Below are 20,492 nucleotides of genomic sequence, written 5' to 3' on the forward strand. Positions count from 1 at the left end.
CCCCAGCGGGTAGAGACATGGACCTGCAGCTGCTCCCTCACAGCAGGCTTCCCTCTGCCAGAACCCTCCAGCTGTGTCGAATGCATATGTGTATTAGGGTTAATGTAATATTTTTCGCTTAGCATTTAGTTGCTTGGCTCTCGCTTTCATTGAGAGGCAAATGCGACTTACAAACAGTATCTGAAACCTGCAAAATGCCACTGATCACCCTGCTACCCCTTGCTGTTGTGTGAAAAATGAGTGGATAAAACTACCTGTAAAATAAATGATGTAATTAAGGTTTGGCAGCTGCTAGTGCTGCTTCAGATGGGAGCTCAAACCAGCGTTTGCTACGGTGATTTGCAGGCCCTCTTCAACGTGCAGACTGGTGGAGCCGCAAGCTCCACAAATAAGCCCGCCGATCACCCCTACATCCATCTAATGCTTGTCAAATATGCCGGCTGTTTTCCCTAAGGCATACCCACGTTAGCGTAGCATGGCGCTAAACAATCATCTAATTTGTTTGTTTATGCATTAGATGTCACACTAGAAGGAAGTTACATACTAAATAACTGTTTTACAGTAATATTGTCTGGGTCGCAATGCATTCTGGGTGGTGTTAAATGCTTTTGTTCTTCATGGGAAACACAGGAAAATGGCTGCAGTTAGAGAATTTTCAGATACAGTAAAATTATTAGCTAATATTAGCCTACTAATATGTAAGTGCTGTATATACAATATTCATTATTATTTTGTCAATGTAATAAATTTGCTGAAGGGAAATTCCTGTTTTTTTGATGCTTTAGGGCGTTAAGCATCTCAAGAAATGACATTCGGGTACTTGTGAGTGGAAATAGTTGACGCAACAGCAGGTAGTGGTGGAATCCAGAAGCTGAACCCATGTGAGACATCTAAAGGCTCAAGGAGGCTGTTTTGGGGCGACTGCAGGTATCAGGGAAGCCTGTAGCTTTCTGTGCACTGCCCAAAGTCACTTTGCCTGGCAATGTGCTGGTCCTGTCTCTGTGACAGTCAGCCTCCTCACTGAACCTTCTCAGTTGGCTGTGTTGACCACCCTCTGACAGGAACCCAGGTGTCCCGTACAGCCAAGAGGCATTTAACTTATCAAATCAATCTTGTCTAGGAGCTTTTAGCAGACCTAGATGTTGGTGCATCTAATTTATCATTTGAGACTGAAACACATAACTTTGTGTGAAGGAATTACTAATATCCTGCAATGTCAGTTTGATGCCATTAGTTTGATAATATTGTCCATGTCACGAGTAATCAAGCATCAGTTCTATTCAGCCATTTCACAATATTGTATCCTCTCTTTATTGGAATTTACAGCGCAGTTTGGTAGTCCCAGAGGTCGGATATTGTGTCCCAGAACTAATAAAACAGACATACATACTTAGTAAATTAACTCTCTTCTCTCAGGCTATAGATACGTAGATTGCAGGGAGTAGGTTGGTCTAGACTGTGAGTGATTATCTGTGTTCGGGGTATAATTTCAGTTTCTTTTGTTGGCTGTATTAGTTCTCCCCTGCAGACATATCTGTCATTCTTGACACTATCCCCCTCATGTGCTACTGTATTGTGGATTAATGCTTCGCCTTTGAGTAAACACAGCACCCCAAAGGGTCTCAGAAATCACATTGCTATCCATAGATCCCCTCCATCCTAACCCTACTCACCTTCCCTCCTCGATCAGCTTAATCCCAGGAGGGATTTTGGTAAAAACTGGGGCAGCAGCCCCCCCCCCCAGCTTTCTGTACTTAATCATCACATCCTGATATACACTGAGCCCAAGTGTTCCGCATCAGGGACAATACAGGCTGACAGGCTATGAACCCACCCCCCGAGCAGCAGGACCCCCTTAGAGGAAACCCAGGACCCTAAACAGACCGACTGACTGTTTACCATGAGGTGATGTCCAGACACCAGGTCACTGTAAATCGCCGAGCTCTTAGTGGTGTCTGCAAACTGTCACAGGTCTGTTTTATTGCATCCGTGTCTTAGCAGCTGTGATTGGGAATGGGCTGATGGGCCATGATCCACTGAGATTGGTGGGGGGGCGGGGGGGGGGGGGGGGGGGGCGGGATAATGACATTGAGCCCAGAACTGCATTGACACAACATTCCCCAAGGAGCGAAACTCTCAAGAACATCCAGCCAATCCGTGTGCAAGGTCACATAAACAGATACTCCACAGCAAGCTCAGTATCAATACTAAACCCATATAAATAATAATGCTTAGGGGGAAATGGTGCCACTTAGAGAGAAATAAAGTTTAATTGGTTAGTTATCGACTGTTCTTTATGAACCGAGCGAAATGGCCCGAGCCACATACCCTGCGAGTCTTTCACTAAAAAGACCGTCTTCTTGTTGGTGTGCAGTTTGGACCACTGAGCAGGACCCAGGCGTGCGGAGCGACTTGCTCATGCATCTGCACTGTGCTCTCACCTGCACCTTGTTGGAAGTGGGTCCGTCAGTCAGCCTCGTCTCGGGACGCGCTGGGGAGAGAGCTGACCCTCAGACCCTCAGCCATGGCTGCACTAAATGCTGGGATTTGGGATTATGGGGAACCCACATCTGCGGTAATGTGTAGTGAGAAAACGGTCCTGCTTTTAGCACGAGGCTTACAGCAAATCCTCTGTTAAGTAAAATGACAATATAAATGAGGCCAGCAGATGTTCTGTTTAATGGAGACAAACAGCCCCCTCCATCGACGGTTTGTGCCGGACCGTTCTGTCTCGTTTGCATGCAGCACACGTCTCTCTCTGTGTTGACGTTTCCTGGACAGCTGTGGAGTGCAGTCTGCTGTAATCGCTCAAGAATCGTAGCATCTTAGCCCACAGAGACATAAGGGTCTGCATTAATCTGGGGTTTTAGGCAGTAATCAGTAATCCCTTGGACACGGTCGGGGTTTGTGGATGTATTCATATGGGAATCTCCGCACCGTGAGGCAGGGGTACAGGGGTACAGGTAGTTGACAGGAATATCCTTTGATATAGTCTTTGATTCATAAAACACCTTGGGTCTGTGTCCCACAAGGCACCATTGTTCACCCCCCCAATGACATGGCTAGTTACTGTAGGCCCTTGGTGGGTTATGGACCCAGGGTGCAGATAGAACAGCCACAGAGATGCTGCCTGGCCAGCACCCCTCCTCCTTCTTCCTAGCAACCTTAAGTGTGAGTTACAGCTCCCGCTCCTCTCTGTCGTGGTTGGCCACTCGTGCTGTAGCACTTAAATCCGAGGTGCTGTGATGGCCGTGATTCCCTCAGGCCTGGCGTCACAGACACATATTAAGCCCCCCCCCCCCCCCTTAAGAGCAGAGTAGCCCGGAGCGTGGAAGCAGATTAGCCTGTGTGAGGAGTGTGTTTACACATCCCAGAATCCTTCAGAAACTTGAAGGTATCCGGCCCGTGTGCATTTGAGCGAGCGGCTGCATTAATGAATGAGTGTTCCAGGCCAGCTTCTGCAGAGCTCAGTCCCGGAGTCTGGTGGCCCCCCCCCCCCCCCCAGCCACAATTAAAATGACTTTACAGATCAATGTGAAATGAGCCATCCCACTCTGATGCATCACCGCTGTTTCACTGGGATCAGCAGTCTTCCAGAGGAGATGACAGCTCACGCTATTTCTGATATGTAGAACTTCCCAAAATTGAGCAGGGTGTGTTTTTATCTAGTCATATGCAGCTATTGCTGTCGCTACTATAATTTAACCTTTTCAGCAATGCTTTTCCTAATTGTAACATAAAATTAAAGCAATATATAAAAAGCAATTAATAAAACACAAAGTGTTTCCAAATAAAACCCAGCTGCACAACAACATACATCAAAGCCAATATACCTCGATTAGGGAAAACTTAAATGTCTTTAAACGTTTAATGAGAGTGCGAATGTCAGGGGAAAAAAAATCAAGTTTCCCAAATTAATTCTTGTTTCCAAAAATGGAAGGGTTGGGGGATCAGTGTGCTCAGGTCCTCTTCAAAAGAGGCAAGTGATCGTGTTATGGACCCGTTCCTGCGGGAGGGGGAAACTGCCCCACTTCCTGCAGGAGGGGGAAACTGCCCCCATTCCTTCGGGAAGGTGATACTGCCCCCCTCCCTGTGGGAAGGGGAAACTGCCCCCCTTCCTGCAGGAGGGGGAAACTGCCCCCATTCCTTCGGAAAAGGTGATACTGCCCCCCTCCCTGTGGGAAGGGGAATACTGCCCCCGTTCCTGTTTTGTGATGCAGCCCCGCTCTCAACCCAAGTCCATCATCCGTGCAGAAAGTTTAGGGTGAAGCTACGATTATATCGCAGTCAGGCAATGGGGGAGGAACAGACCCCAGTAACCATCTTTGGCAAACAAAGAATCCGCATTTTAATCTTCAGCATTTAATCATGAAAAGCTATGGCTCAGCTCCCCTGCAGGGTACATTTATTATTCAAAAGAAAATCCAGTTAAATTTGTGAGTACGGGGTGAAAAGTTTGGGTGAATAAAATATTCACCAGCTGCATTTTTCTGCTTAATTGATTTTTTTAGGTAAAAGGGAAACTTCACTGGACATGAATTCAGTCGTTCGGCAGGTTGCCTGCACTGCAACACATTTTTTGGCAGCAGATATTTTGTAACCATATAGAATGATGTGAATTGGAGCCACATGCAGGAATTTCACGGCACTCTCCCCACCAGCCGGCTGCATGAAGCCGTCCCTTTGAAGCCTTCCTTATTATTAGTTAATAAACCCTTTGCAACAGAAGATTATTTAGCTAGAGGCGTAACTATTGAGCTCTACAAACTGGCGCAGACGTCTGACATGCTACACCAAAAAAAAAGCCCTTTGAAGATGATAAGAGAAAACGGGCGTGGGGGGGGAGGGTGGGGGGTAAGAAGGCCTCTGCTTCTCTACCTTTTATTTATAATTGAGATTTTAATTGACATACATTACTGCGCCTATGTGCCTGCGAGTTTATCTTCAGTGAAATGAACATAAAATTTGTTATTATCATGGTGATTGACTATATTTTCAGTAGCCATTTATGCAGTATAATGGTCTAATTAACGTTACCTGTTCAAATGCAGTTGACTCCATTTATTCATACATTCGCAATAAATGCTGATCTGATCGGGGTTGCAGTTGTTAGTGACAAACGCAGCGTCCCTTTGTCCCCACTGAGCCGGACACTCTGCTTAAGGGCCGGACACTCTGCTTAAGGGCCGGACACTCTGCTTAAGGGCCGGACACTCTGCTTAAGGGCCGGACACTCTGCTGACGCGCTGACGGTGTGTTACAGAACGGCGTACGGAGTGTTTGCCGGTTGTGTTCATGCCCTCAGGTATTTTGGGATGACAGATGTCTGTGTACATGGGGCTCCGTTCTGTCGGGCTGACGCTAACAAACCCACAACTCACACCCCTTCCTTTATAACATTATTCTGGCATTGAGGTAAACGGCCGTCAGTGAACTAGTACAGACTGATGGCTACCTTCAGTTCGCAGAAGTAAGGACATTTTATGGGGTCCAGTCTTTCCCAAGGAAAGTGCCGGTAGGAAGAGGGGACCAGTTCCGGCCCAGTCCAAAGCCTCCCCGCTGGGGATGTGTGAGAGAGCCGGCCGAGGCCCCCGGGGACCCCCTCAACGTGCAATAGTCTGGAATTAGGTTCTTTAACTTGTCCCTGGTTAAATTATGCATCTGTTAATGAAGTGTGAAAATCAGCCAAACGGTGAGTGACGCCAGTGCCCCCCCCTCATCCCAGGGGCCCAGGACCCTTTCAGAGGCTGCTGATCCGTTTGGTGTCACATTTCTATAGGGTATTGTTCTGCAAAATAGGGTTAATGAGCTCTTTCTGTTCTTTCTTGAGTGGTTGTAACATTACAAACGCTGTGTATTCACAGGCATCGCGGCCGGCAGGGCTTCTGGTTAAATGGATATTCACACCAAATGCAGGCTTGATCTGTCTCTCAGATTAGCATGGTAGCTTTGGCATACACATGGAATTGTGTTATGCTTCAAAAAAAAAAAACCCAGACATGTCTATAAATATCTACTGATACTGTCACTGACATTCCATAAATCATGCACTGAGAAGTTCAGAGGGCTAACTCTCTGGGCCTGTGATTGAAACGTCGCTGGTTCGAACCTGGCCTCAGCAGAACAGTCTTTGGGCCCTTGAGCTATGGAGAGCAAGATGGGAAAGGCAAAGAGAAGAGGTCCAGTGTACCTGTACTCGTACTTGTGCAAACGGCAAAAGGATTTATCATTAAAACTTTTTGCAGTGCGTCATGAATGGAGCCAACACTGTGTCAAAATTGATGTCATGTGTCGTGGGACTTAGTGTCACCGCCAGGCAGGCCCCTCCCCCTTTGTAACCTGATAACCCTCAGGACGCGTACATCCCCATCGAATAAAGACGCACGAAAAGCCTGTGGACAGATGGCCATCCCCCAGCGGGGCAGACAGCCGGGGGTAGGGCAACAACGGCCCCTGGATGAGAACCATGCTGATGGCAGAGAGCTGGACTGATGTGCTGTACGTCCACTGCTGTAGGCAGTAGGTCTGGAGCTGGGAACCTGCTGGTCAGGGGTGGAGGTGAGGGCCTCATAATGAGCGTGAGTGAGGGAGCGGCAATTTTCTGTAACCACTTGTCCTATTAAGGGAATCTCAGAGACTAAGGGCACAAGGAACAAGGAACAAGGAACAACCCAGGATGGGGCAGCAAGCCATCGCAGGGCACACTCACACACCATTCGCTCGCACACCATTCGCTCGCACACCCACACCTATGGGTGATTTGATGCCTCAGCATGTTTTTGGACTCTGGGGGAAAGTGAAGTACGTGGAGGAAACCCCATGATGACACGGGGAGAACATGCAAATTCCACACACACAGAGCCATGGCGGAGTCTTGAACCCTGGTCCCAGAGGTGTGAGGCGACAGTGGTAAGCGCTGCATCACCGTGCCACACCGGAGCAATCATCAGCAATGTAGAGAATCAATCAATCTACCTACCAACCAATATGACAGTTATGTCACTTCCCCTTCACACCGAACAGTGCGGCTCCGTCACAGAAGGTGCTGCGGTGTTCCTTCCTCGTGTGCTTCTCACGGTGCCGCCCTCGTTCATTGAGCAGCACCCTGAGCCGGACTGGCTGGTGCCACGCTCGGGTTCACGTTGTTCCAGGTTCACGTTGTTCCGGGTTCACGTTGTCTCTGTTTCCCAAGCTGGCTGCAGCTTTCTGACCTACTTATCCGCAGTGCTGTCGGCCCCTTATTCCTGCTCACCCGACCGCATCGCTGTCCTACAATGAACGTTTTTTCCCAAACACTTTTGTTCTGGGTATTTTTGTTGTAGAGGATTGGTGCCAGTGAAACGTATCGAGGTCGGCAGTGTGGCGGTAATCCCTAAAGCCTGTATAGGCGATGTGTCCTCCTCACCTCAATACAGGCACCCCCCCCAGGTGGAACACATTCACTGACCCTCTTTTGCATGGGCGTAAATTATGGGTGGAATAATCAAAACCAGCCAATACAACCTCCTGGACTCCCTTAAATGGCTGGAGACCCCAACCCCCCAATATTCAAACCCTTGCCCCTTTGAATTTATCCCACTCACTCCATGCTGGTGGGCGCCTGCTCTCAGCATATGGAGGAGTGATAACCCCCCCTCGTCCCCTGCTACCAAAGTGAATCTCCCCCTTATTACATGAGCTGGATCTCTGTTATCAGACCGCTCCCCTTTCATATGGCTGGGCCGACCTCTGACCCCTGACCTCCGCCGATTCCAAGCCGCCCCTGAAATGTATTGACTTTCCGTGGTTTCTGTTGCCCCGCTTATTTACTAAAACGGAGTCCGGTGATCAGTGGAGTCGCCCTAAACCCGGCACCCGATCCCCTACAAATACAGCTCGCTCTTTTTCAATAAGCTGATTCAAAGGCGGATTTGGGGGGGGGGGGGGGCAAGTTAATCCCCTCTCAAGATGTCTACGTCAAACAAAGGCAGCATTTCCCCCATGGAATCCAGGGTGCTGTGGCTGAATGCCCCACTAATATTACAAGGGGATCCATGCTTCATTTTGTGGTTTGTCTTTTGTTTACCCAGATTCCCAGTAAAGCTGGTACTATACTCTGCTAAGGTCTGATAAATGTTCCTCCTTAAAAAGCTCAAGGATATCTTCAATCCCCCAAAACGCTAGTGTATCTCTACTAGAGATCCTAACCCTGGTGACTGTGAGGGGGGGGGGGCAATCTCAGGTCAGGGGCAGCTTGGGACCCCGATCTCTGGCCAGGGGCAGCTAGGGACCCCGATCTCTGGCCAGGGGCAGCTTGGGACCCCGATCTCTGGCCAGGGGCAGCTAGGGCCCCCGATCTCTGGCCAGGGGCAGCTTGGGACCCCGATCTCTGGCCAGGGGCAGCTAGGGACCCCGATCTCTGGCCAGGGGCAGCTAGGGACCCCGATCTCTGGCCAGGGGAAGCTTGGGACCCCGATCTCTGGCCAGGGGCAGCTAGGGACCCCGATCTCTGGTCAGGGGCAGCTAGGGACCCCGATCTCTGGCCAGGGGCAGCTAGGGACCCCGATCTCTGGCCAGGGGCAGCTAGGGACCCCGATCTCTGGTCAGGGGCAGCTAGGGACCCCGATCTCTGGCCAGGGGCAGCTAGGGACCCCGATCTCTGGCCAGGGGCAGCTAGGGACAGCAGCACAGCAGTGAGCTCACTCATTAAAGCAGCGACATTCATTAAAAGTGCCTATGGCGGTTTAATGTGTTAATAATAAGAGCAACTTCTGAAATAACAATCTCCCCTAAGTGGTTTACTTTGGATTCACATGGCTGATGACTCCTTCCCATTTTCATAATCCCTTTACCAGAAAACGTATTAATATTAATTTGCTAAAGATGAATTACATTCTCTGGAGGATCCCAGTGCTCTTCAGCAGACCTTGTGCTCCACAGCAGAAAGGACACAGATTCTTGGGTGAAATTACATGGAGGCTGACTGTCAGTGTCCCTAAACCAAGGATAATGGCGACTAATTTACGATCTGGCTTTAATAACCAAAGCAGGTATAGAAATGGTGGTGGGACATTTTTGAGTGTAGGACAGTAACAGGAATGTGCTTTTAATCTGTTACAACTAAAGGCATGACTAACTCTCCTACACTATGCCAGAATATGGAATATTAATTTGTTTTCAAATTCACCCCAAAAGATGATTTAGTTTTAGGATCCACTTTGTAGCAGGAAATTAAGGGAAAACACTGGAAAGACAGAGACTCCTGGGGCCTAATTAGGTCAACATGCTTTTTTCTCTGGAAAAAAAGAATTTATAATTTACTTCCAGTAACAAATTTGAATATGCTTTAGACATTGTCGTCCTCCCTCCCTCTGTGTCAGACATTCTGTCCTTCAGCAGAGCACGTCTGGTGAGAGCAGTTCCCTTCAGACTACAGAACATCACAGTAAAATGCCTTTGTAGAATCACAGCGGGTATCACAAATTAGATCAGCCCAGCAGCACAACAACGCTCTACCAAGTCATCGGGGGTGGGGGGTGTGGGGGGGATGAGGAGACCGGACTCTAAAATTCAAAGTCCTTGGCTCATTCAGCCATGCCGTTCATGACTAAACAGCAGAAAGTTTCGGAAACAATAAGTTTTCTATAAGACTGAGGCTGGAGCTCTAGGTCTTCAGAGGCTGTGAGGAAACATTGTGACAGAGCAGAAGACAGACATCTCATGAGACGCAGAGAAGACCCACCATGACACGGCACTCAATGTGAAGCACTGTTTGACTGTTTGCCAGGTGCTTTCACTGTTTGCTCAGCGCCATGCCAAAACCGTTCTTGTCAACAGAGACACAAGAAAGACCTTTGTGTTAAATAAAAGAAAGTAACTATGCATTATATACTTTAGAAACACACCCAGTATTTTCCTCCAATTTTTTCGCTATTGTTATGTATTTTCTCATTAGGTTTTGCCTTGTCTCTTTTATGGAGCTCCTGGTAAATACTTCAGAAAATACATTTGTTTATAAATTTAGAAGATAACATGTGCAAGCTTGAGTTATTTCCATTCAGGCAGTGTGTGGCTGACTAATCACTGTACATAGTTAATAGTTTGTGACACACTGTAGCTCATGTTGAATGATTACTGGCACAATTAGCGGTCTCTGGAAATGAGAGGGAAAGTCAGGAGGCATGCAGGATGCGTGCTGTACAAACAGTGATAAGAAAGCGCTTTGCATGGCTCCTTGCATTGAAGAAGGGATTGCCATGGAAACAGTCCTGAAACTCTCGTCACATCTCGCATTAAGTCCACAGAGGGACTGCAGGTTAAAAAGAAAGAGAACAAAACTACCATCTCCAAAGTCCCCACCGCTCTGTCCGATTCACCCTGATGCAAGAGCCGTTCCAGTTTGTCTCATTCATCCCATGCTCATCGCTGTAGACTCATATTAGATCATTTGTAGACCTTGCGTGCTGACATTGTTTATGAAATGACTGTGTGACTCCGTGCCCTAAAATCGAGAGATGGACGGACCTCTTTGAAGGCGATAAAAGGCAGTGCTTGAAAGTTAGCTATTGATTGGGTTCTGCGATTCCATGAGAGGCTCCCAATCTATTTTGCTTATAATCTCCTGCAGCTTTGCTGACAAATGTGAAGTCAGTCCACCTGCTGCTAAATGTGAAGCTTTGCTGTTGAAACATGAACAGGCATTTGTAGTTATCTGGTGGGTTTATGAAGCTTGTGTGCCTTTGGGGGCATACTTGGTGACCTCTCAAACACGGCTGGTGCTTGTGATGCATTGCCATGCTTTGGATGATAAGACACTAAGGATCTCTTCAGGATGATTAACATGCTTCATTATGGTCAAATTACCCCAAATTGTCTTCTCTATATTGCGTAGTGATGAAGTGGTTTAAGTCACAACACAGGTTATATGAGGACATGCTTTTACAGGACAAACATGCTGGCAATCCTTAAATGCCCCCTGTTGTACCATGGTTGTTGTGAGGCTTTCTTGGAAAGAAAATGACAGCATTTGGATCAGTGAATGCCAAAGATAAAATGTATTTCTGTCCCTGTGCAGCCCGCCTGCTCCGTGTGACAAGCGTTCCCTAGCGGTGCGGAGACACAGCAGGTCTGTGGGGGTAAAGGTGTCATATTTATAGGATGCCTTACTCAGGCAGGTGCAGGAGAGGCTGATGCGGGACTTGGCCATTGACAGGAATAACACAGGGGTAATTATAACCAGCGGTGTCACTGTGAGCTCACAGTCGTGTCGGGGGACGGACAGAAACGCAGGGGAAATCACTGACACAAAGCGAAACAATCGATAAGCTTCATAATACGTACAGAACCTGGGGGTGCGGAAAAACCCTGGCCAATCTCTATCCCACAAAGCACTACGATTATGTTAGTAAAAGTATTAGTAGCTAATGCATCTTCGAAAATTACTCAGTACGAATTACAACAGTCAAACATTGGAGTAAAACATTTGAGATATGTAATTAAGCATAATTTTTGATCTGGATATACAGAAACATAAAGTGGCAAAACAGTACATTGTAGAGCCTCTGCCTTTGTTTAAATGTGACAATGGCTATTTATGCTACAGTGTAATTAAAAGCCAAATGTGTCCAAAGACTGCAGTGTCAGTGTTTCTGTGATGGAATCTAAAATCAGCAATAGGCTTTGTCACAGATAATGAGCGACCACACCTCTTATGTGATTACCAAGCGTCACACCTGTGCTTCAGGAATCGAGCCGAGCACGGATTGTTCCGGCACTGATTGAGATGTGAAGCTCTCGGGGCTGGGAGTTTTCTGACCTGGAGAGTGGAACCCAGGCCCTTTGTGTCACGCTCGTCTCTCATACTCTCTGCATTTCTCCGTGATATGCAATTATAGTGCCGTGCAATCGAAATTGCTGGAAAAGAATCAGAGGGAATTGTCAGAGGGATTAGCATATCAATGAGATGGCAAAAGCCAGGGGGAGGGCGGCATGCCGCTGTGGGGTGGAGAACTAAGTCTTCAGGGAGGGAAGCCTGTCTTTGGTCTATTCCTCTTTTGAAATAACGATGCTCACAATCACCCAGCCATAGACGGTGGACTGTGTGCCAGATGAGCTTTTCTAGGGCGTGAAAGTCATTGTTACGCACTAGCAAAACAACAAAACAACTGTTAAAGGGCATTTGTTCGGATTGTTTCTTCATCACAGCCTTCTATTCTTTCACCTGCACATTAAAGTGTCCATACTGAGCTGTTGATGACACTCTTTAATGACACTGAAGCTCAGGGAGGGATAAGCAAGCGAGTGCAGCCTGAAATTTGGCTAACCAGTGTCCTCTGTGATGTCTTCCAGCTGACATCATCTCCACAGTTGAGTTCAACTCCACGGGGGAGCTTCTGGCCACTGGGGACAAGGGGGGCCGAGTGGTGGTGTTCCAGAGAGAGCAGGAGGTAAGCGGCAGAGACACACCGATTGTATTGGCCTATAGGCATCAGCCGACACAGCAACAATCGGTCAGTTATCGGCATCGACCAGCTATCGGTATTGGCCTACGCAGCAACAATCAGCCAGCTATTGACAATCGGCCAGCTATCGGCACTGGCCTATACAGCAACAATTGGCCGGCTATCAGCCAGCTGTCGGCCGGCTATCGGCATCGGCCTACACAGCAACAATCGGCCGGCTATCGGCATCGGCCTACACAGCAACAATCGGCCGGCTATCGGCATCGGCCTACACAGCAACAATCGGCCATAATGAGCGACCACAATCGGCCAGCTATCGGCATACACAGCAAAAATCAGCCAGTTATCGGCATCGGCCAACACGGCAACAATCAGCCAGTTATCGCCATTGGCCAACACAGCAACAACCGGCCAGCTATCGGCCAACACAGCAACAATCGGCCAGCTATCGGCCAACACAGCAACAATCGGCCAGCTATCGGCATTGGCCAACACAGCAACAATCGGCCGGTGGCCGATGGTTTAAAATGAGCCAATATTTACCGCCAATAATTCCCTTTAAAATGGTGACCCATGTACCAAACAGTCAGAAAAATGTCTACTGCGTGGAATTATTTTAACGTTAGTGAAAATTAGGAATGACATTAGAAATGCATTTAGCAAACACTGCTCTGCTAAAATTTCACAAGGAGGATCTACAAAGATATTTTTAATGCAACAAATTTGATTGCTCACATTAAGAGTGTGAACAGTTTCTGAAAAAGTCTGTTCCAGTAAAGGAGGCTGCAGAACTTCATCAGTAATGCAAGCATTTAGCAAAAAAAAATTCAGTTCAGACAGCGTGAAATCAAAAGATATTACCCAAAAAATTACTTTGTTCATCACACTTGATGATCAGCCCTTCTCTGCAGTTGAGGACACTGCTTTTCAGCAATTAATAGCACAACTGTAAGTAACAGAATACTTAAATGTAGTAACAGAATGTGTAACTGAGGGCAAATACAGGATTCTGCGTTTATTTGTATGCTATGTTAGTAGCAGTTACAGTATAAACACTACAGTAATCCCACAGCACATTTTCAAAATTAATTTAACATAAATACTCATTTGAAATGTGCAATGGCTTCTGAAAGCAAATATAAATATGATAAGATGTATACAGGTATAAAAATTATACTCTGGGACTGTTGCTATATGCCAGAGTTGTCATAGATAGATAGATAGATAGATAGATAGATAGATAGACAGATAGAGATACTTTATTCATCCAGAAGGAAATTTACATATACTTTTTCATATTTTCAGATTGTAATTTATTTAATTTTTATGATTAGCTTTTTTATTTTATTCCTTGCCAAAATACAAAACATATAGCCTCAGCCCCGCCCACCCAAAGCCCCACAAATTCTTGTCACCACATATCAAATAAAGTTGGCCAATAGCCTACATAAGAAAAGCCTCCGATCTATGCACTGGGCGAAGACAGTTACAACCAAACAACACTCAGTCAACTGAACAGAAAACACACATTTTAACCAAAGAATCTATATAAGGTGCACGTTTCTGTCCCTGTAAGGTTAATGCATAAAACACTGGAAGATGCACTTCTGCACATATATATATTTTCTCATATATTCATCCAAACTGTTTACCAGACATCTTCTCAAATGCTGCCACCCTTGCCATTTCAGCAGCCCACTCTTGGACTGAAGGTCCCCCCTCACTCTTCCATCCTTTAAGGAGGATCTCTCTGCCTATTGTGATACTAGATTGGACCCAGCTTCTAATATATTTGTCCCCTCTGACCCATCAGCCAAAACAAATAGTCTGGAGCTAAATGAAATCTGGATCTCTGAAATCTCATAAAGATTATCATATATCTTAACCCAAAATTCTTGAATTTTATCACAGGACCATAAAAGATATATAAGAAGACCTTCCCTTTCCGAAATTTGGCATATATCTTAACCCGAGTTTAAACAATATGGAGCAGTCTAACTAAATGGTGCATAATCTTAAATTGAATAAGGTGTACCTTTGCATCCATTGACAAAACTGTAATTCCATCCCACTCCTCGTCATCCAGTATCACATTCAGATCCCTTCCCCATGACTCCTTGAAGGCCGACATGCCCCCTTTACCCAGGTTCTGAACCATCATGGAATAATACGTCGAAGCTTCATGGCCTTCCCTGTATCGCAATCTTTATGTAGCGACTGGTGCCAGTTTTTGAAATAATCGTCTATTGGTATTGCCTAGAAATTTCCTTATCGTGCATCACTAGTAAGCAAAGATGATAAAAAAAACATCCTTTCCGTAAAATGAGGGTCCCTGTTCCTCTGTGAATGCTACATTTACACCTAAACTCACACGTGGTCAGCAGCCACACCCACAATCAGCTTTCAGTGGAAATATATACAAAAAGGAGGGGCTTCTGTACAGATATGCCCACACAAACAAGCTTTACCACCAAGCATGGAGTTTCTCCACTGGCTAGGAAAGACAGGCCAGGATATCAGCTTCTCGCTGTTGTGGGGGGGGTTACGGAGAACATGTTCTGCATTCATTCTTCTGTGCTTCCCTGTCTCCCATTATACACTGTCTGCTAATGGAGGGCTAGACAGACAAGTCCTCAACGTCTCTCTTCACTTCACACAGCACCACAACCACAAAGACCTGCTTTTCAATCACCTTCAGCTCCTCCTTTGTTCTGCTTTTCACATTGATCTGGCTGCTCTCAGAAGGGAATCCCCATTTTCACAATAGAGATGTCACAACCCACAAGCCAGTTGTCATCCTCTTGCCAAAATGTCAGCAAAAGGAACTACCTGCCCTATGACCAATTTAAAGCTCTATCATGATGCCGTGCAGCTGTCACTGACAGTCGGCTTATAAAACTGATGCAGTGTTTTTGGGGAGCGGCGATGACAACAGAAGGCCTTTTAATTACTTGTCTAAATTTTTACGGACAGACTACAATGAATCTCAGCATAATCCTGCTTTGTCGTGACTCTGCTATTTCTCTGGTCTCGCAGAGTAAAAACCAGCCACACAGACGAGGGGAGTACAATGTTTACAGCACCTTCCAGAGTCACGAGCCCGAGTTTGACTACCTGAAGAGTCTCGAGATCGAGGAGAAGATCAACAAGATCCGCTGGCTGCCGCAGCACAATGCGGCCTACTTCCTGCTCTCCACCAATGGTGAATTCTGTTTGCTCAAACCTGGGAGGTCGAGCGCCTCACTGCCAATCCACACATCAAGTAAAAGGCGTCTACTGACATACACAGAAGATAAGGCAATATTAACTGGTCAATAGCCTTTACATTTTATAATTGACTGCGTACTCATGTTACCATGCAGAGTATTAAACTGGCCCTGTCATGACAACTCAAGCATATTCTGTGAGTCTGTCTTCAGGTTACTGAATAATACTTCCCTAAAATACCACTTTAATTACATTTACTGAGAAGATTGTTTTTCACAATATTTTAAGTCACTTAAAAGACAGAATTGGCTTTAGCAGCAAGTACGCCTCATACCAGCATCAGGGAATAAGGTAAGATGTCAATGGGGTGAATTGTTGGGAAGTTTCCAACAATTAAAGGATTCAGAGGATTAGGGAGGTACAATGATCTGAGTTTCTCATGCTGAGGCAGATCTATTCTTTTACAATAATACTGCTACATACATCCCAGTATGCAGTTTGCTGGCCCTCACTAAGGCACAACTCTGTGTGTTTCCACCGGGCAGATAAAACTGTGAAGCTCTGGAAGATCAGTGAAAGGGACAGGAGACCCGAAGGGTACAACCTGAAGGATGAGGAGGGCAGGATTCGAGACCCGGCCACCATCACCACACTCCGGGTAAGCAGCCACCGGGAGCCCTACTATGGCCTGTCAGTATTTCTTTACAAAGACTGCTTAGGCTCCCTGGTATCTGATAGAGTTTCGAGTCATTTGGGGTTCAAATGAACTAAGGCATGTCAAAATATGTACATGATTATTGTGCTCTAAGCAAATTATAGTCGGATTTGCAGTTAGTTGTTGCACACTGAGAAAGTTTCCACAATCCCTGGGACTGGCATGTAAAGTGTCCTATACTCAGTGATTCCACATACTCTCTGAGTGTTTGCTAACTATAAGAACACAAAAGGAGAGACTAATACACCCAGTGTATTACAACAAAAGGAGACTCATACTTTGTATGTTTGCTAACCATGAGACCACAGAAGTTGAGACAGACTCTCAGCATAACACACAGCAACAAAGCACAATGACTCACTAAGAAAAGGAACACAGGCAGGCACTTAAATATAAACAGACAACCAGGCAAATGAGGAGGCAGGTGTGGCACATGAAGCAAAACAACCAATCAGCAGAGACACAGAACAACAAGCAGCAGGTGAAGTAACTTACGGTAAATGAGCACCAAACTAGGGAACCTTAACAAACACTGCAATTAGGAGACATTAACCACATACTATGAGTACACCACTAGGACAATAAACACGGAACAAAAGTACAAGCAGACCCAAACTAAAACAGGGCACAAGCAGGGCAAACTAAAACAGAGAAGCAAATGTAACTAATAACAAACACTAGGGAACACAAAACAAAAAAACACACAAACAGGTGTTGATGGATACGGGCCTAGAACCCAGAACTAGAAGACTCCCAGCTTCTCAGCCACACACTTAGCCCATTGAGCTATGCAACAGTCTGCAGAACAAGGGAGAACATTAGGGATTTATGAGTAGGACAGAGGAGGGAACGGTATGGCCAGCCACACCTGCTGGCTAAACATGGGCTGAACACATAGTACAGAGATGGACTATATGACAGAAGGGGGAAAGGCAGAATGACCAGCAATGCCTGCTGGCCAAAGGGGAAAAGGCGACAGAGGACAGGGTCAGATGGGTACTGATCCTGACATACTCTCAGTGTGTTAGCTAACCATCAGAAAACAAAAGGAGAGACTCGTACTCTCAGTGTTTGCTAACCATCAGAAAACAAAAGGAGAGACTCGTACTCTCAGTGTGTTAGCTAACCATCAGAAAACAAAAGGAGAGACTCGTACTCTCAGTGTTTGCTACCCATCAGAACACAAAAGGAGAGACTAGTACTCTCAGTGTGTTAGCTAACCATCAGAAAACAAAAGGAGAGACTAGTACTCTCAGTGTTTGCTAACCATCAGAAAACAAAAGGAGAGACTAGTACTCTCAGTGTTTGCTAACAATCAGAAAACAAAAGGAGAGACTCGTACTCTCAGTGTTTGCTAACCATCAGAACACAAAAGGAGAGACTCGTGCTCTCAGTGTTTGCTAACCATCAGAACACAAAAGGAGAGACTCGTACTCTGTTTGCTAACAATCAGAAAACAAAAGGAGAGACTCGTACTCTCAGTGTTTGCTAACCGTCAGAACACAAAAGGAGAGACTCGTACTCTCAGTGTGTTAGCTAACCATCAGAAACCAAAAGGAGAGACTCGTACTCTCAGTGTTTGCTACCCATCAGAACACAAAAGGAGAGACTAGTACTCTCAGTGTGTTAGCTAACCATCAGAAAACAAAAGGAGAGACTCGTACTCTCAGTGTTTGCTAACCATCAGAAAACAAAAGGAGAGACTAGTACTCTCAGTGTTTGCTAACAATCAGAAAACAAAAGGAGAGACTCGTACTCTCAGTGTTTGCTAACCATCAGAACACAAAAGGAGAGACTCGTGCTCTCAGTGTTTGCTAACCATCAGAACACAAAAGGAGAGACTCGTACTCTGTTTGCTAACAATCAGAAAACAAAAGGAGAGACTCGTACTCTCAGTGTTTGCTAACCATCAGAACACAAAAGGAGAGACTCGTACTCTCAGTGTGTTTGCTAACCATCAGAAAACAAAAGGAGAGACTCGTACTCTCAGTGTGTTAGCTAACCATCAGAAACCAAAAGGAGAGACTCGTACTCTCAGTGTTTGCTAACCATCAGAACACAAAAGGAGAGACTCGTACTCTCAGTGTTTGCTAACCATCAGAAAACAAAAGGAGAGACTCGTACTCTCAGTGTGTTTGCTAACCATCAGAAAACAAAAGGAGAGACTTGTGCTCTGTGTTTGCTAACCATCAGAACACAAAAGGAGAGACTCGTACTCTCAGTGTTTGCTAACCATCAGAAACCAAAAGGAGAGACTCGTACTCTCAGTGTTTGCTAACCATCAGAACACAAAAGGAGAGACTCGTACTCTCAGTGTTTGCTAACCATCAGAACACAAAAGGAGAGACTAGTACTCTCAGTGTTTGCTAACCATCAGAACACAAAAGGAGAGACTCGTACTCTCAGTGTTTGCTAACAATCAGAAAACAAAAGGAGAGACTCGTACTCTCAGTGTTTGCTAACAATCAGAAAACAAAAGGAGAGACTCGTACTCTCAGTGTTTGCGAACCATCAGAACACAAAAGGAGAGACTCGTACTCTCAGTGTTTGCTAACAATCAGAAAACAAAAGGAGAGACTCGTACTCTCAGTGTTTGCTAACCATCAGAACACAAAAGGAGAGACTCGTACTCTCAGTGTTTGCTAACCATCAGAAACCAAAAGGAGAGACTCGTACTTTCAGTGTTTGCTAACCATCAGAAAACAAAAGGAGAGACTCGTACTCTCAGTGTTTGCTAACAATCAGAAAACAAAAGGAGAGACTCGTACTCTCAGTGTGTTAGCTAACCATCAGAACACAAAAGGAGAGACTCGTACTCTCAGTGTTTGCTAACCATCAGAAAACAAAAGGAGAGACTCATACTCTCAGTGTTTGCTAACCATCAGAAAACAAAAGGAGAGACTCGTACTCTCAGTGTTTGCTAACAATCAGAAAACAAAAGGAGAGACTCGTACTCTCAGTGTTTGCTAACCATCAGAACACAAAAGGAGAGACTCGTACTCTCAGTGTTTGCTAACCATCAGAACACAAAAGGAGAGACTCATACTCTCAGTGTTTGCTAACAATCAGAACACAAAAGGAGAGACTCGTACTCTCAGTGTTTGCTAACCATCAGAAACCAAAAGGAGAGACTCGTACTTTCAGTGTTTGCTAACAATCAGAAACCAAAAGGAGAGACTCGTACTTTCAGTGTTTGCTAACAATCAGAACACAAAAGGAGAGACTCGTACTCTCAGTGTTTGCTAACCATCAGAAAACAAAAGGAGAGACTCATACTCTCAGTGTTTGCTAACCATCAGAAAACAAAAGGAGAGACTCGTACTCTCAGTGTTTGCTAACAATCAGAAAACAAAAGGAGAGACTCGTACTCTCAGTGTGTTTGCTAGCCATCAGAAAACAAAAGCAGAGACACAAGACAATTGCTGCCACTATATAATATGTAATTAACCAATAAACTAGATCATATTTGATAATATAAGTGTTGTTACTGTATGTAGCATTTGTACTTCTGCAATGATATATTTAGTAAGATTGCCTGCAGTTGAATGGCCAGTAATAGTGTTATACTTAAACACTACAAATCAAGCATTAGATATTAATAGGCAATCAAGTTTCTGTCCCTGCCACTTTGTGCTTGAAAAGTATTTGGAAGGTGGATGGATGGAAGTTCATATTGCACATTCATCTAGAATTGCTTTTAAATCAAACTTCTTTGGTTTTAAATCTCTTTTAAATGTATCTGCTTTTTGGTGACAAAAAGAGCTAAAGAGCTAAAAAAAATCCATACCTTCTTTAATTTGGGTCTGTTCTACAAAACCAAACCCAGTGGAGAGCCTGACAGGACATATGCTTACTCTCCCTTTGTTTCCCTTTTGAATCTGGGGTTTTTAGTTTGGGTTTTTTGGGGGCAGGCATGCCGAACGGCCTGCAGAGCAATCGGTACAACCCGGCGTGTGCCTGGCGGCATCTGGAGCAGGCCGTGCTCACAGGATCATATAATCACAGGCTAATCCTCCAAATTCCCAGAGGGCTGTAGAGATTAAACGTGAGACTGTGATGTATCGTCCGATTAAAGCCAGGGGGACAGTGGTCTCCCAGTTACAGATCCGGTCTCAGAGGGCCATAGGCGG

At 45.6% G+C, this 20,492-nt stretch overlaps 1 protein-coding gene across 3 annotated transcripts in view; it reads left to right on the forward strand.

Annotated features, from left to right (window-relative positions):
* Nucleotides 1-20,492, forward strand: part of ppp2r2ba (protein phosphatase 2, regulatory subunit B, beta a) — a 70,320-nt gene that overhangs the window by 39,497 nt on the left and 10,331 nt on the right. For all 3 annotated transcript variants that reach the window (XM_023844655.2, XM_023844656.2, XM_023844657.2), the window contains 3 exons: nt 12,328-12,425; nt 15,477-15,642; nt 16,193-16,305. In XM_023844655.2, coding sequence (XP_023700423.1) covers nt 12,328-12,425; nt 15,477-15,642; nt 16,193-16,305 — 377 coding nt within the window. The remainder of the gene's footprint in view (nt 1-12,327; nt 12,426-15,476; nt 15,643-16,192; nt 16,306-20,492) is intronic.

This window comes from Paramormyrops kingsleyae, chromosome 10 (genome assembly GCF_048594095.1).
Source record: "Paramormyrops kingsleyae isolate MSU_618 chromosome 10, PKINGS_0.4, whole genome shotgun sequence".
In the NCBI taxonomy this organism is placed as follows: domain Eukaryota; kingdom Metazoa; phylum Chordata; class Actinopteri; order Osteoglossiformes; family Mormyridae; genus Paramormyrops; species Paramormyrops kingsleyae.